The 17,883-nt window shown below is 45.8% G+C and overlaps 1 protein-coding gene across 5 annotated transcripts in view; it reads right to left on the reverse strand.

Moving 5' to 3' along the window:
* Positions 1-17,664, reverse strand: part of LOC144946717 (anillin-like) — a 55,468-nt gene extending 37,804 nt beyond the window's left edge. For 2 of the 5 annotated variants that reach the window (XM_078875834.1, XM_078875833.1), the window contains exons 1-9: positions 17,533-17,664; positions 12,486-12,654; positions 10,951-11,142; positions 9,398-9,624; positions 8,109-8,216; positions 7,046-7,133; positions 5,865-5,977; positions 5,431-5,538; positions 4,952-5,054 (exon numbers count right to left, since the gene is read on the reverse strand). In XM_078875834.1, coding sequence (XP_078731960.1) covers positions 4,952-5,054; positions 5,431-5,538; positions 5,865-5,977; positions 7,046-7,133; positions 8,109-8,216; positions 9,398-9,624; positions 10,951-11,142; positions 12,486-12,654; positions 17,533-17,550 — 1,126 coding nt within the window. In that variant the 5' untranslated portion in view covers positions 17,551-17,664. Of the gene's footprint in view, positions 1-4,951; positions 5,055-5,430; positions 5,539-5,864; positions 5,978-7,045; positions 7,134-8,108; positions 8,217-9,397; positions 9,625-10,950; positions 11,143-12,485; positions 12,655-16,092; positions 16,137-16,305; positions 16,336-17,532 lie in introns of all 5 variants that reach the window. The other 3 variants (XM_078875835.1, XM_078875836.1, XM_078875837.1) reach the window with 3 other exon arrangements.
* Between the last annotated feature and the right edge of the window lie 219 nt (positions 17,665-17,883).

A 17,883-nucleotide genomic window follows, 5' to 3' on the forward strand; every position in this document is an offset into this window, starting at 1 on the left:
GTTGCGAATACGGGTCGACCAGGACTGTTTGGAAATGCCGGGGGGGTCGTAGGATGGCGTTCCTGCCTTCCCTGCTGGCCAAGGCGCCTACAGGTAACGCAGTTACTGCTGTAGTTGCGGCTACCGTGGAAGTTCCATCGGGAGCGCAAATGCTCATTCCACTACGTTACCGAAAACCGCTTCAAATGGGAAGGGGTGCGAAAGGCGTGCTGTTATCCCCATCGAATTCCGTATCGAAATCTTTTTCTTTGGCGGCGGCACAAACGATTGTGCGCCCGGGTCAGGCACCTTTCATGCAAGTCTTGAATGGGGGACCTGATCGCGTTGTTGTTCCGGAGGGGTCGGTGCTGGCTCACGCCACTACCGATTTCGCCTCTTGTGAGAAACCGCCGCGCGTGCGGATGCCTGCTCATGGATCTTCGCATGATCGTTCACAAGAATGCTGGATCGCGGATTTATGCGGAAAGAATTCGTCCTTGTCTAATGAACAGAGGAACGCCTTGCGTTCGCTGTTGCTGCAGTACGCTGATGTGTTCAGCAGGAATGATTTGGACCTCGGACGCACATCGCTTTTGTCGCACCATATTGAAACCGGTGCATCGCCACCTGTCTGTAGGCACCCTCACCGCATGAGCCCCGCGGAAAGGGAACACGTGCGTGGGGCGGTAGATGAATTACTGGCGGCGGATATTATCTCGCCATCCAATAGCCCTTGGGGCGCGCCCGTCGTCTTGGTTAAGAAGAAAGATGGTAGTACGAGGTTTTGCGTTGACTTCCGCCGGTTGAATAAAATCTCGGTGGCGGACGCATACCCCTTACCGAGGATGGATGACTCATTGGATGCGTTATCGGGTGCTAAATTCTTTTCCACCCTTGACCTGTCCTCGGGCTTTTGGCAGCTTCCCCTCGATGACGAGTCAAAACCCAAAACGGCATTCCGCACACCGCAAGGCCTCTTTGAATTTAATCGGCTGCCGATGGGCCTGAACGCGGCCCCGGCCACGTTTCAGCGGCTAATGGAACTGGTGTTGGCGGGACTGCAGTGGGAAACGTGCCTCATATATCTGGACGATATAATTGTCTTTAGCCGCACGTTCAAGGAACATCTCCAAAGACTTGAGACAGTTTTTCAAAGAATGCGTGCGGCTGACCTTAAGTTTAAACCGAGGAAGTGCCACCTCTTGCAACACTCCGTCCGTTACCTGGGTCATATTGTCAGCTCGGACGGTGTATCTACTGACCCTCTGAAAACGAAGTGTATACGTGAGTGGCCCACACCCACTTCAGTGGGTGATGTTCGGCGGTTTATTGGATTCGCTTCCTATTATCGCCGCTTCGTTAAAAACTTTGCGACGTTGGCAAAACCATTACACGTTCTGACTGGCAAAAATCAAAGGTTTAAATGGGGGGCGGAGGAAGAAAATTCCTTTAAGGCACTTCGGGAACACCTCGCCACGGCACCTACGTTAGATTACCCTGATTTTTCACAGCCGTTCATCCTTGATACGGATGCTAGTGATATCGGCATAGGGGCCGTTTTGTCGCAGCGCAAAGACGGGGTTGAGAGGGTGGTGGCGTATGGCAGCAGGGTTCTGTCCCCTGCGGAAACGCGATATTGCGTGACAAGGCGGGAACTTTTGGCAATTGTTCATTTTGTTCGATTGTACCGACCGTACCTGTATGGACGGAAATTCTTAGTCCGCACTGATCATGCGGCTTTGCAATATTCCCTCAAATTAGATCAGCCGTCAGGCCAATTGGCCCGGTGGTTGGAATCGTTACAGGAATTCTCCTTCGATATAACGTACCGAAAGGGAGCCCGTCATGCGAATGCTGATGCGCTCTCAAGGCTGCCGCCCGCTCCTCCTTGCACTTGCCTGACGGGCACGCACCGCTGCGCCGTACCGCCCACGTCGCCCTGCCCGGTTATGGGGGCGATAGCGAATGAGGATGACGCAGGGGCGAAAGAGAAAGACCAGCAGGTGTCGGTGGACACCGATGACACCTTACGGTTGCCGCACGCGGTCTGGTTGCGCGAGCAGGAGGCCGACGCCTCGCTGTCTCCACTACGTAAATTGGTTGGGAAACAGAAATCGCGATTGGGAGGCTGGAAGTGGCAGATGTTTCGGGGTAAGTCGGGATTGCTAATGTGCACCGACGGGGTGTCTGACCGACCACGCTTGGTGGTGCCTACTTCGCTTCGCTACGACCTGCTCCGTGCTCTGCACGCTGACAAATTGATGCACCTCGGTGTCCAAAAGACTGTGGCCGCGATGCAAAAAGATTTTTTCTGGGCCGGTATGACGGCGGACATCAATGATTTTGTCCGCTCGTGCCATGACTGTGCGAAAAGGAAACCGCCTCGGAACCACTATGTATCACCGTTGCGTTCCATTGAAGTGTCCCGTATTAACGAATTAGTGGCTCTCGACATTCTGGGGCCGTTTCCCCCGTCGGCTAGGGGCAATAAGTACCTTCTGGTCGGGGTGGAATATTTTTCTCGATGGCCGATGGCCTGGCCTCTGCCCGACCAAACGGCGGCGTCCATCACCGACGCTTTCTTGAACGGGTATGTCATGGACAAGGGGGCACCTGAAAGGCTGCTCACAGATCAAGGCCGGAATTTCTCCTCTAAATTGCTTAGGGAAGTTTGTGACGCGCTGGGTACAAAGAAAGTTCGCACTTCCCCATACCATCCACAAACAGATGGTATGGTGGAACGATTCAACCGTACCCTTTCCGCTATGCTTTGTCACACGGTCAGTGAAAAGCAAACCGATTGGGACTTGCACATACCAGGCGTCTTGGCGGCATACCGCATGGTTCCGCACACGTCCACGGGATACTCACCGTTTTTTTTGATGTATGGCCGTGAAAATGTTCCACCCATCGATGTGCAACTGGGTACGCCGGCTAAACAACCGTCCCGCTCCCTGCCTGACCACGTGCGTGACTCGCTTGAACGAGTAACGGCGGCGCGAGAGGCCGCCCGGTGTGCGACGGGCCGTGCTCAGGCAAGGAACGAACGGTACGCGCGTCGATCGCACACTCGCATGCCTTGGTCGGTGGGAGACCTGGCGTGGCTCCACTGCCCCCAAGTACCGGCGGGCACGTCCCCTAAACTGCACAGGCCATGGCGGGGGCCTGTGACGCTTGTAGATATTCGGAACTCGCAAAGTATCCGTGTTCAATACGGCAAACGTCGGTGGTACGTTCATTCCTCGCGACTTAAACCCTATGTTGATGCGCGCGTCGGTCCTTCATCCCCAATAGCTGACCTGCCGGGTTCTGCTGGGCCGACTACGCCGCGTGATACGCCCGTTGATCCCAGGGGGGATTGTGTTGTGCCTCCTGCAGATGAACAGGTTCTGAGGGCTGAGGAAGCCCCCGCTGTCCCCCCTCCAACGGGGCCCGCCCTGGACGCGACCGAGCACCAACAACCGACTTCTTCTTTGAGCCTGCCACCTCCTGTCCATCCGGAGGCAAAGCGACCTTGCGCTGGGAGCGGAGAGGGTCCCGCGTCGCGTACGCGGTCGAGATCTCTTCCGTTTCGTTAACGTCTGATCGTTTTGCTAATTCCCTGTCGTTACCGCGCTGCAGGGGCGCCCTAATGTATGTTGTGATTTTTTTTTATTATTATGGGTGACTGTTGAATGTGTTTAGGCGCGGAAACGCTGGTTCACCCTCAAATTGTTAAATGCACCTTGGTGCCCTAATAAGATTTTGCGGAATTGGTTCTTCACCCCTTTTCCAGCCGAGACGGCTAAATTTTTTTCACCGGGGGGGGGGTGATGTAATAACAGCCACAGAGGGTTCACGTGGGGATTGGCTTGCCGGTCCTGCTTGTAGCCAATAAGGGTTGAGATAGGGACCATGGCCCATGCGTCATCATGACAGGCCATCAGGGGGATGGGCTTAGCCATTCGGGGCCCCAGCTAATGGGGAGCCGGATGAGGGGCGTGGTCCCGGGATTGACAGGGAACCATTGAGAATGGTCGGAGCTGTCCATGGATGATTGGCTGGGGGAACCACGTGACGAAGGTGTTAAGAGCGAGGGGAGGAGAATGATCGTGAGCAGACTGGAGCAGGAGGAGAGCAAGGTCACGCGCGGACGGGGCCGGGGGTTGCCACGTGCGCGGCGGGGACTTAGTGGGTGGTCTGTCCTCTCTCCGTTGTCTGCCAGCAACGGAGTGTGAGTGAGCAAGGTGTATCGTGAAGTGAAAATAAAAAGGACCGATTCCGAAGCCGTCTCCTGAAGGATTATTACACATTTATACAGCCTTATCTACATATGCTTTGCTATACTTGCGCTTTTGTTTTTATCTGGGACACAACTCCCTATCAATCACCATGAATAATTAGCAGTTCTGTATTTAACAAGTATTCGGCGATGCTCATCTACATCGCCAGTCTAGGGGCAATGGGGTAAATTCCACATGTTTGGCAGAGACAAGTCTTTCTTTAAAACAAAGCACTCAATATCAGAACAATGAGCCAGCATTGGCAAATCTGGCAGCCACTCATCATTAAAACAGGAAGTCCACTAAGTTCAGTGGCCTCGGGTAAGTCATCAGTGACTACACAAATAGCATTTAAAATACATTTGGAATTTAATTTACCTAATCCAAGCTCTGAAAAGTGAAAATTAACATACACACTGCATGACAGACATGTGGCAAACCACTCTTTGCTAAGCTTGAACAATGAGTGGTCTACTGATAAGAAACCAGAAGTAGTCTTAACATATCATTTTCTAGGATATTCCTTTGCATTTTGAGGTTGTGCTGTGAGAATTCTCGGACATGTATTCCTTCATCAATTTGACTCTGCCTTGAAAATATTTATTTTTAGGCAGATCACTTGCAACCAGACCTCCGTAACACTCAACACTCCCCTGGCTGCCGCCATGCATTAAGGGACACCGATGTTCTCATTTGCATGCTGTACTTACCACCATCAGACCTCTCCACGGGGTTTACTTCTTGGTCATCATCTTGACCCGTGACCTTCAGTGGTGGCGAAGCAATATGCAGGAAGATTGGAGCACCGTCATCCTGAAGATGCATGCACAATGCCATTAAGAAATGTTTTTATAGCTATACGTGTGTTGGGTAAAACCCAGAAAAATGTTGTTTGGTAAAGTTGAAAGAAAAGGTAACAGAGGTAGACAGAGAATAAGAGAGACAGATAGTACTGAAACTATTACTAGGACAGTAAAATAATGCTCTCAGAAACCCATGCAGAACAAAGGGAGAACATACAAACGCCACACAGAAAGGCACCCGAGTCAGAAATCGAGGTCAGAAGCCCTACTTGATGTGAGGCACAAATGTCAGAACATCTGTCACCCCATCATAGAGTAGCTTCATTATCGAGGTTACGATTACTCGGAAACGTGTAAAAGAATGAGGCAAGTCTGTCCCCGCGCACCTCTGCCGAGCGCCATTCATCATCTGTGCCAGCGAGCTCTGTGATCGCTGCCCCCACGCTGCATTCCTGGATATGCTGGCGGAGGGCGGCCGGGTCCTTTTCTCTCAGCTGCAGGGGATCACAGACGCAGGAAAATTGTGCCGTTTTTTCGACGTAATGCTCAGAATTCAGGATGAACTGGTTTGGCACTCAAGTCTTTGGCATTTCTAGGGAACCCTAAAAATATCAAAAATGCCTCAGGCTCCAAAGCATCTCATATATGATAGGAAGCCCTGTGGCAGAGTTCTTGACTCAAATCCCACTTAGGGGTCAACTTGGCTCATTATTCCCTTGGGTCTAATAAAATGGCCATCACCATGTGGGAAGTGAAGAGTGGTTGTATTTAAGCTGTTGCCGACTCCTTCTTACAGGATGAGTCGTCTTTCTCATCATACCTCACTCAGCTTCGCCAGGGCGGCCTGGGTCCGCAGTTGTCTCTCGGACAACCCTGTTGCTGGGGCATAGTCTCCGGGAAGGACAGCCGGCAAATTGTTTTCACAGCGATCATCTGTGAATGAGGGCATTGCTGTTTGTGACAACCCCAAACCAGTTGACAATTTCTTGAAGACAAAATAACCTCAAGATATCTGCACTGCCATTGCTTGTCGAACTCCTTTCCATGATCCCAGCTCAGACATCTCTCTTGCTCCAGGCTCCAATGGTCAAGCCGGTCTTGGGTATCAGAGCTTTTTTATTACCAAGCACCCCCCGATTGGAACCGATTAGATTCTAATACATTGCTACATGCTTAAAAATTGATCCATTCTGCCATATAACTTATTTCTGTGCACATAATCCGACATTTTATGCTATTTTATAATGTTTAACCACCTATTATATTTGTCACTGTAAAATTATATTTCAATCTCTAAAATTATATATCACGCTATTGTGCAATATCAATGGATAATTAATGTCGCTGTCAAATTGAAAGGACCTCCTTGAACATTAAATGTGAATCTCAAGGGTTTATCCAGGTTGAATAAAACTGTTTTTTTTTGCTACTCTGAACCTATCGGAATGTGAAACAAGTGCATGTTGGAGTAGGCTTTGATCTGGTTTAGGTTTACGACTGGCGAGACAAACCCAGGGTGTTAGGCTCCGGATTAAATTTAACATTTGGTTTTAGTTGGGTTCAAGTTAAGGGCCGCTGGTTAGTCCTTACGCCAATCTGTATGGTTAGGCTACGGCTAAAATTATGGTTTATGCTGAGAGTTATAGTTATGCTATGCAATGATTTGTCATCTCATTGTTAAGGTCTGACTTGAATCATCCATAAGCCCAGAGCAGGTGAAGGAAATAGCCTAGTGTTAGACTTTAGCGTCAGGGATAAGCTATAGTGTGCGTGTTAGACTCTATAATCTCTATTAGTCTGTAATGGGCTCATAGATAATGGTTAGGCTCTAATCTCTATTAGTTTCAGGGTTCGACTCTGTACTCAACCAGGAATTAAATTACGATATAGAACCCTAACACACCGCCAGCTACAGTAGTTGCTGCAAAATATCTGGTGATTGGCTGTGGTTTAGCTTGTGCTGGGTAAACCACGGCAAGAGCCAGGGTGGATGGCACAGACCTGCAGAAGCGGCTAGTGGCGGGGTCTCGGTGGTCATCGCTTCCGGGAAGACGACCTTAGTGGAGTGCGCCACAAGCAGAACATCCACCTACGTCAACACACGACCTGCCACGTTACACCCTGCAACTGACATCGTCAGTCACCGTTAAAAACTGTTTCTAATTTACAAGGTAAAGCCCAATGAGCTACTGTAAAGAGCTTTTTTTCAGGGGTGACCTGGCCACAAATGATAGCTCAACGAAGTGGCTGATCATATGGAAATTTATAGCAGCCAAATACTCTTTAACGCATCCGGAGGACCCGGATAAATATCCACACGATCACAACATGCAATCTCTAAATATACAGGCATCAGGGTCGGGAGCGAACCCACGATCTCCTGTATACCAGACAAGGGAGATAAAATCTCTTCACCGCAGCGCCCCTCTTGTGCCACCCACCGACTGCTGACGAGAATTGGATTTTTCCCGTGATCTATGTCCTGCAACTATTTTATCGGGCTTTCAAGATGCAGTTGCATTTAGATGCTCGCTACTTAAAATTGTATTGTAAATCTGGTGAGAGTCAGAGTAAAAAAATTATACATGAACACTTTTTATATAGTAAACAAAACATTACATACATTGTTTTTTATTTGAGCAATAAGGAATTCACTTGCATGCAAAATTATTTTGATAAAGTACATACAACTGTTTGCTACAATTTACATTTCACAGATATACATGAGAAGAAATTTGCAAAAAAGTAAATTTTCACAAATGACATCCATTTTAACGGAAAAGGTTTTAGCAGTATTAAAATTAACTAAGAAAAGGTTGTTTTCCCCAGGAATACTGCCCAAAATTTGAAATCTAAAATTCAATTGTACAGAAATTACACTTGTAAAGACATAAAATGCATATAATTAGTTATAATAATTAGGACAGTTCAACAGGGCGAGTCAAAATCATTCGCGAGCAAGCTGCCAGCCAGGAAGCTTCCAACACAATGACTCTCATTGGATTTCCACATGCGTCCATGCACAGCACACAAAAAGCCTTCACAACACCTCACAAACACCCACATGAGCAGTCGCAGCAGCAGAGCTCCTGAACATGGTGGCCGGCACAGGCTGGGGCACTGAAGGCAGTGGTGGTGGTGGTAAAGACGTTGATGACAGCGATAGCGGTGTCTGAAGATGCCGGAATCAAGAGGGAGGGAGCAGACGCGTATCAAATCGCTCAAGCAAAGAGCTCCAAATCCGGTGGCCAGACAGGGAGGAAAGGACATCCACAAGCCACGTAGGCGATGAGGGTGGTAGAAGTGGCATGTCATTGGACAGTATTAGGATGCCACAGTGGTGAGATGTTAACTACCTCGCCTGGTATACATGAGGTTGTGGGTTCAATCTCGAATTTACCATCTGTATATTTGGAGTTTGCATGTTCAATTCAGCATCACAATTGGATACAATATTCAATATTTTTACGTGTTTGTAGTCTTTTATTTGTATTGTCCATCTCAGTCTTCATTCTTGTTCATTTTATTAGTCTAGAGCAGGGGTGGGGAACGTCCGGCCCGCGGGCCGTATAAGGCCCGCGAAATCATTTAGTCTGGCCCTGCCAAGGCAACCGCAGGCGGGACTCGAAATTAAATCAATCTAGGAGCAAACCTGGAAAAGCAGTTGCGAGTAGCAACATCATCAATACCAGCTAACATCACACGCCTCACCAAAGAGAAGCAGTTCCAGCCATCACATTAGGGGTGAGTTAATTAAATGTTTGACCAAATATAACAGGCAAATTTTTAAGTTGATAATTTTCTATGGCCCGCGAATGATGTTATAAATATCCAAATGGCCCTTGGCAGAAAAACGGTTCCCCACCCCTGGTCTAGAGGCACATTTGGATACACTTTGTACAATCATACATATATATTTATTATGCCCAATTTGATGCATGACCATAAGCATGAGTCAATTCTAATTGAAGAATATCCTGGAAAAGCCTGGCAATCAACAAAAGCTAATTGTTAAAAAAATGTGGGTTTTGTTCAGGAAAGGTGGATTCCATGGATGGAATAAGTACATTTTAAGTGTAGTATGTGGCTGTCTGTGAAAAGATGATGAACTAAAAGTTGTATACGACCATCTCGTATTTAAATATAACTAGTGTAGGTTGTTTGAAATACATATATTTGTAGATCATGCTTTTTTATAGAAAATCTCTCATTTGAAGAATCCATGAAACTTCTACTAAGTGACATCATGACAGTCCTATTCTCTTGGATACACGGCCATGGTACACATTACAAGAGCTGTTAGTTTTTTTTCCGGTTTCACCTCCCAGGAAAGCAGAACCTTTCATCCCACACCTCTTGGTGGGCGGTGGTGCCGACTGCCCTGTGTGGTTGTGTAGGTGGTGGCAGCAGCGGCCCTCCGGTTGTAGGCGGGGAGGCCGAATGGCCCTCCCACGACGAGATGCGCTGGGCGAGGGCGGCGGGACCCACGCGGCGCACGGGCGATGGGCGCACGTCAAGACGAGCGCGCGGGCCCCGTGTGGGGGTCACGGGGCCGGGCCAGTTCTCCGACGACTCTTCATCTGCACAGGGGAGAAAGCATTGAACACTAAATGTGAAGAGCGGAACAAAAAATCTGACAAGGTAAACGGGTTATGTGTCATAATGGGGGTAGGCGCTAGGGTTAGTGTCTACTTTGCTAGTGTGGTTCGGGTTAGGTATAGTTTCTAGTGTGGTTGTGCTTAGAGTTAATTATTGTGTTAATGTCTGTCTAACTCGTGCGGTTATGGCTAGGTATAGTGTCTGTTGTGGTTCAGGTTAATGTTAGACCTATGGTATGGTTGGCTCGCGTGCTTAGGCTGTTAGTAGGACTATAGTCCGGTGGATTTCTCATTCAATATGAGAATTTTCCTCAGTCTCAAATACAACCTCAGTGGCAATGAGATTGTAGTACTCATCTCAATTCGTAGGTTGCTTGAAGACAATTATTATGCCAGGGCAGTGAACGATATTGTAATCAATCATAGTCCCAACAAATAAAGAATGCGGAATTTCCATAATTGGTTTAGAGCCTCAAACCAGTGTCATCAATTACTCGTTTAAGTAGGTAGACGACTAGATTTCCTTACGTGAGGGTTAGAGTTATGGGTTAGTGCAGGGTGGGGAATGTCCGGCCTGCGGGGTGTATAAAGACCGCAAAATCATTTGGTCTGGCCCTGCCAAGGCAACTGCAGGCAGGACTCGAAATTCAATAAATCTCGGAGCAAACCTGGAAAAGCAGTGGCGAGTCGCAACATCTTCAATGCCAGCTAACATCACATGCCTCACCAAAGAGAAGCAGTTCCAGTCATCAAATTAGGGGTGAGTTAATTAAATGTTTGACCAAATATAACAGGCTAATTTTTAAGTTGATAATTTTGTATGGCCCGCAAATGTTATAAATATACAAATGGTCCTTGGCAGAAAAAAGGTTCCCCACCCCTGGGTTAGAGTAACGTTATATCATGCTCAGCATTCAGCACTTTCTACATTCAAGGAAAAAACCCGTTAAGATTACGTTTTTGAAACACCCTCCTAAAGGAGTGTAACTCCAGTCCTCAAAATCCAACGTAGCACAGCTTTCCGTGATTACCAACCATCAGGCGCAAACAACGTGTAGTGGGTAAAGTTGCATATGAATGGTAAACATGAGTAAACATGGAAAGACAGTCTACGGGGATGTCGCAAGAACTGGAGTTTGAAAAACAGTATCTGAGTATTAAGTTATAATTTGAAACCGAGAAATTATCACTTTAATCATGACACGGTTTCAAAAAATCAGTTTAATTTTGGTGTATTTCTTTCAAAGATGGTGCGACTGCAGCCCCCCGTAAGGAGAGCTCCTCTGTGGTGATTGCTGGCATCCCTACCGTCTCCAATCTGTTGGGAGAGGTTGCGTAGCCGCGATCGCACCGACGCGATGGCAGGCGTGTCCGCCTTCACCAAACGCTCTACCCTGCGCGAATCCAGGCTCTGGCTCCTTGGGGCCGGGGAGCTCCCCCCCTCCAGTGTCGCGTCCCCCGCACACAGACGCTTGGAGGGCGATGGGATGCTGGCTCCGACTGATCACAGGGCATGAGGCGGGTAATTGTCAGGAAACATTGGTCTCTTGTGGAGAAAGTTACAAGCAGTGGGCATGTCTGGTGATGACTCCAGGTTGGAGAGGAAGCAAACGCCGCCCCGGGTTTTCCTGACGCAGGTGACATGTGCAGGTGGATTAACTTAGTGACTGGACTGCACTGGCTTCATATGCGATTTCTTCACCAGAAAGGTACACGCAGCCCATGCTGCTTCCCAGAAAACTGGTCTGTTGCAGCCCAGCACTGGTGCTTTATTATTATTATCTGAGGTTGTCTTTGCATTTCAACATCACATTAATACAAATGCTCACACAACCTGAGATTGGAAAACCAGAGGTGGCCTTTATTGCCTCAAGCTGCCACAGGTCAGAACAAAACTGTATAGAATCATGCAAATCTATTATCATTGATTGAGACAACTATTTTGATCCTACATTGGGAAATGTGTCCAATTCCATTGATGCTTATCTTGCATCTAGGAGTGAATCAGATTATCCTAAGGAAAACTAACAGATATAAATTATAACACTCCAAATTTCACATAGACGGATTCATGAACCCAATTACTGTACTGACATATCATCTCTAACTCACAGCCTAATGGGTTTGGAAGTCTCACTAGTCTTGGTGATCAACCAAACCCTTACCTCCCAAGGGCTGTGCATGACCACCCAAGGCTTGAAACGTTGAATAAACAGTGGTTAATACTGTGCTCTTATCTGACTATTCTCGCTATTTTTACACAAGCCTTTGTATTCAGCCAGGTGGTACTGTGGTCAGAGATATCAACAAGTGGAAGGCTAATTTTTTTAAATTCCAGTCAGGGTTAATAATAATACTAAAACAATGTAAAATCCAAAAAGGAAATGAATGCTTGATCACGACTTGGGTTGATTCCACCTGTAATCTGTTTGCGGTAAATTTTTTTTATCAATTTGTAAAAGGTTAAAATGTGTTGTCCTATGGAAACACTGGCCGATCATAAGTGTTGAATTTCCAAAACTAGCTCAGGGCAACCAAGGGAGACGAGCACCGCTCATTGCTCATTTTAGCACACCTATATTTCACAACTGATGCCATGCCTTAGGCAGTGCTGTCTCTGTAGAATCCTATCTTTTAAATGTAGACTTTACACAGCAGCATTGGAAAAACAATCCGGTGCCTTCTGAGCTGCGCGGGGCTGGCTCGGCAAGGCGCCGGTGCGCCTTCGTAGTACGGTGGAAAAGATGTACAAGCTGAATATAGAAGCCGATGTGCACGAGTCACTGCACTCGTATCAATGCAGTAATACTAGTTATGTTGGCACATGGGTGCCGTGTGGGTACCTTGATTGCTCTTTCCGCGAGGGGGCTCCTGGGTCGTGAGGGGAGTCAGGGTACCGCCTCGCATGTTGGCATCGGTCAGAGGCTCACGCAGCCTCTTGCTGGGGCTTGGCCGCTCACTCATTTTCTGCTGTAGTAGCTCGCGGCGTGCGCGCGTGCGCTCCAGCAACTTCTGCAAACGCAAAGCAATGTTCACACCTCTGGAGAAACAGCATTTCAACGATAACCTTGGCAGCTAGTCTGTGGAGCAGTGTTTAATACACAATCATTTAACTAGCAAAAAATTATAACATTAGTGGTACATGATATCTGAAATGGCCCTGGACACCCTACTTAAAACTGCAATTTGACCAGCATGGTAAAGTATGGTCAAACAACTTCCATGACTGACAGCATGGTGAGGCCTTCATGTAGCAGTCAATAGACCTTGGACTGTAATGGGGCGAGATGTTAACTATCACCTGGTATGCAAGAGTTAGTGGGTTCGATCCCAACCCTGACGCCTGTATTTTTGGAGTTTGCATGTTTTCCGTGGTCATCTTCTCCATCACTAACACGGGTGCTTTTGTCACACATGGACATGCAACCACCGGCATGAATGCATCGACTTGCTCATCTCTCATTGCCTTAAACATTATGTTCTCATTGACATCGCTCATGTACTTTTACATGCTTTTCTCATTAACTTTAACATGCTACTCTTTGTTACACATAAACTGACATTAACTTGCTAATTTTTTCATTAACTTTTACATGCTTCTCTCATTAAAACACATTCTCTCTCTCTCCCCCCGAGCCATTCTTATGCTAAGTTCATTAACTTTAACATACCACGCTATTTATTACACATAGACTGACATCGACTTGCTCCTCTCTCATTTAATTTAACATGATATTCTCATTAACTTCGCTCATTGACTTTGACGTGCTTTTCTCATCAACTTTAACATGCTATTCTTGGTTACACATAGACTGACATTAACTTGCTAATTTTTTAATTAACTTTTACATGCTTCTCTCATCAAAATACATATGCTAATCCTACATGCTAATCTGAGCTCTTATGCGCTACGGAAGCTCTTTAACTTTGCACTTTAATCCAGCATGCTAATCTAGGTTCATTTCCTTTACCATGCCACGCTATTTATTACCTTTACACTATAATACCCCAATAACACTACTTTGGCTACCTTTGTTCTCAAAAACTTCTATAAACTCTTGCTGGTAACAGCTTTTCTTCACAAGGCAGCAGACGTGCTGCTCACAGCAGACATCACGGCTGTCGCGATTTTCACCCGAAGACGATGGCTTGTGCTATCAAAACGTCGTGATTTATTTAGCTTTATTTCTACCTACGTGACTTTACCGAAACAACCAAAGAGTATAGATAATGTTTTATACAATATTTAGAACCTATTGGGAGAAATTCTCATTACGCACTATATCCGAGTGAAATAGGAGGCATGTTTCAAAGTATGAATGATGTGGAAACAAAACTAATCGAAACCCTCAGATTTGCAAGATTCTATATGAGAGTCCCACCATTGGGGTGTTTTGGCCAGTTATGGTTAATTCATGGAATATATTCAGAAAACATTTTATCCAGAGTGTACACAATAATTGATGGGGATAACACTTAAAATCCACAGATGGGTCAACATTATTACGTTTACTTGTGGGAGGAAATCGGTATTCCTGGATAAATTCAACAAATACAGTATAATACAGTACCCAGATGTCCTGATATCTCATGACCACACAGCCCAGCAGGCCGGGTGTTACACAGAGCACAGGAAGTGGTACCTTGTGTCCAATACAATGGATACAGCTATATGCTACTGCAAGCAGCAGCATTTGTACCGCACTGCATATAGCCTAATTGGAGTAAAAAGCACTTTAGAACTTTTCTAAAAAGTCATTGCGACCACCATTTCTAAACGCAATATTTTATTCTGAAAAAAGACTGGCAGTTGCCAAACTAGGGCCCACAGAGGGAATATCGCCATTTCATGTGAAAAGCAAGGTTTGAATTTGGTGCCAAACAGACCAACAATTAATGGAATCTGTCGTCGGTTTGTCTCAAATTCCAGGGTATGGGTCACGTGAGGGGGCGCGTCAAGTAAGCTGTGCCCCAGAGCGGAATGCCTCGTGTAATGGCCAACCAGCAGGAATCCTGTTCCAACAGCTTCGGCAACACAATTCTTTCTATTCCATTAATAATTTCACTATTAACAGGTGGAAAGTCCTTGCTTGTAAATGTGTTTTTTGTTGCTGTGGTGGCATTTACTGCAAGGTCTTAATTGAAGATTTACCATAAACATGTACATTAAAGTTGACTACATTTCCATTAGGCTACAGGATAGTAAGAGGGAATACGAATGATTTTATTATTTCATGAAAATACTTATTTTAATCATGATGAAAATAGCACTGCAAGACAGACGCCTCCGCAGTGGGGAAACGCCGACCGGAGGTGAGAAAAAATGGTAAAAGTTGCTCTACAGACTACACGTTTCGGAGAGGGGCAAAACACAGGCATATCTGTCCTTCGTCAGGAGCTCAGACCCATCTGCATGCATGGCTAGAAGATAATATATACTTTATGTACATTGTAGGGTACTTTAACAGTATAGGAAGCAAAACATACTTTAAGATCCACAAAATAATGTTCCATAACTCGAAGTGGTGTTTGTAGATTACAAGTAACACGAACAAATTAATAATAACGGATTAAGTCAACAAGAGCGGTGTTTGTACTTGGCGGTTTTTCCAATGAAAGAATTCGGTTCTACCTCTGGAATGTGGAATTTCCACCACTGGAACGTGAAATCTCACAACTAGCTTGATACCACTCAAGAAGTTGCACACTTCCCAATGCTTCTTTGAGCCGGAGGGCACTGATACACGTATGCTACAGCGAGGCTGATTTACGAACCGCAACTGCAGGTAATAATGTGCAGTTCAACGATGTAGATAGGCCTCGGCAAGGTAATTTACCCTTTTAACCGGGTAAAGGTAAAGGGTAAATGTGTCGACATGCCAAGGGGTAAGGTAAAGGGTAGGGTAAAGGTAGCTCGGAAGAATTACCCGGTAGGGTAAAGGAAGCGCGAAGTATTATCCGATAAATACAGTACCTTGTTTACCGCTAAAAGCTCCGTGGCGCAGTCCGTGGCCTCCATTTAATAAGTAATATTAAAACAAACTTGATTAAAAAACACGCTTTTATTAAATGTACTCGTAATGGCAGAACTCCACGACTCCAGGAAGTGGCCCCGAAGCTTGCCATAACGTAAAGGGACCATGGTGATTTACAGCCAACGTGAGTTGAGCGTGGACAATTAGACCCAAGCCGAAACATAACAAATACAAAATAATGTTTAAAAATATATATACATTTTTTATGATAGAATATATTGTTATCAGTATGACATAAGTATACCAAGTTTGCAGTCGATACCACATTAGGAAGTGGGTTAAAATTGAGTTACAAGATTTGAGGATATGACAACAACAACGACGACAACAATGACAATAACAGAGTGAGTTAAAAGAAAGCGTGTAAAATTGGAATAATCGAGAGTATTCTATATGATTAAAGCGCTCTACCTACCGTTATAAACCTTGTTCATGTGTAGTAGTTCCCTAGTAATTACCCTGTAAACGGGTAATTTGTATGGGGCAAGGGTAAAAGGTAGGGTAAAAGGTAGGCTCGTTGCTTTTTACCTTTAACCTTACCTGCTAAGCTAAAGGGTAAAAGGTAGGGTAGAGTGATTGTATTGTGGTAAGGTAAAATGTATGGTAAAGGTAGGCTCGTTGTTTTTACCTTTTAACTTTCACCTTACCTTGCCGAGGCCTAGATGTAGAGGGAAAAGCAAGTGTACTTGTTAGTAAAATTGCAGTTTAACTGCCCAATGTATGGTAGTGATATTTCTGTGACATTTGGTTATGCTGCTCTTGTAAATATCCAGGTGCTAAATATATATTGTATTGTTTGAAAAGATTTTGCTCATTTATGTAATATTGTTCAATTTCCTTTTATAAATTTGTGCTCATCTTTGGTGCTTAAGCTGCGTTGCCATGCTGTCCTGTACAGGTTTGAAGTTATGTTAAGGGGAAACTCTCTCTGCCTCCGCCCCCCCTCTGTCAATTTAAGGCCACCACACAGAGACGATCACCCCTCTCTGTTACCTGTGTTGCTCTCGCTATGTATCTTGGTAATATCTGTCTGCTAATATGTCTGTCTATAGTTTTCTGGTTAGATTTTATGTCGCTATTTCATTATACCTGATGATGATTGCTTGTGTTGCAATCGAAACGTCGTATTCTGTTATTTAATTTAATTTATTATTTTATCTTTAGACGTGACTTAACCGAAAGAACCAAATAATAATTCCTGCAGTCACGAAAGTTCTAAAATTAAGATGGTTAAACATGTCTATGGTACATAAATGCAGTTGTGTGACTGCAGGGACTATGATTGACTGCATGCCCGTGACTTAACATACAGTATTTATTTTAAGGACTGTGCTGACTAGCAGCTGTTACAACTCTTAAGACTGCCCTCAGCTGACACGATATTAAACCTCAGGAAATTAAACGTCTAAGGGGACAAATGAAAATGTATTTTTTTATGCACAGCCCATTGTCAATCCACTCTTGGATGACAACCGCCATGGCGTTATCGGTCATGGGGGTTGTTTGACCATACTTCACCACGCTGGTCAGTGCGGGTTGCTGAAGGTAGAGGCTCAGGCACGGTTCTGATATAAATCGCCACTGATGTGAGCCGCGGCCTGGAATAGGCTGGCACCGCTTAGCAATCATTATCTATCAACATATAAAATAGCATTTGCTATGAAGATTATAAGGATTTATATAGTGGCTGACGACCAACAACAACACGTGTGATGTCAACTTACGCGCGACAACCTTTACATGTGAATCCACTACGGTACTTTTATTTCAAACTGGCTTAGGGCCGCAAACTTCTAACCATACCGTGCAAGCAAAACTGAAAAATAAAGCAATCTTTAAATGTGCAGGACCTCACCTGTGTGAAGGGATCCATCGCGCCGAAGTTTTGTGGGAGGCGAGATGGTGTTGAGTAGACGGGGTTGAAGGTGGCTCCGAGTCAGCGATGAGCTTCAATCTCAGCGTCGCGTTTAGGGGCCGCGCCACGCAAGTCACGACGCGCGTTTGAACTATCGCGGAGAGCATCACGGGTAATAACGGGCGCTTTCGGTGACGTCATGTGCGAACACGACGGGAACCTCACTGCTTAATGACGTCATACGAATGTACGCGCGCCTAAGGTTTGTTGACGCTTTCGTGACGACGTCGTGTGTAAACAATGATGGCGTTCGTCTCACACCGTAAAGCTCCATTATATTTTTTTATAACG

This window comes from Lampetra fluviatilis, chromosome 42 (genome assembly GCF_964198595.1).
Source record: "Lampetra fluviatilis chromosome 42, kcLamFluv1.1, whole genome shotgun sequence".
Lineage (NCBI taxonomy): Eukaryota > Metazoa > Chordata > Hyperoartia > Petromyzontiformes > Petromyzontidae > Lampetra > Lampetra fluviatilis.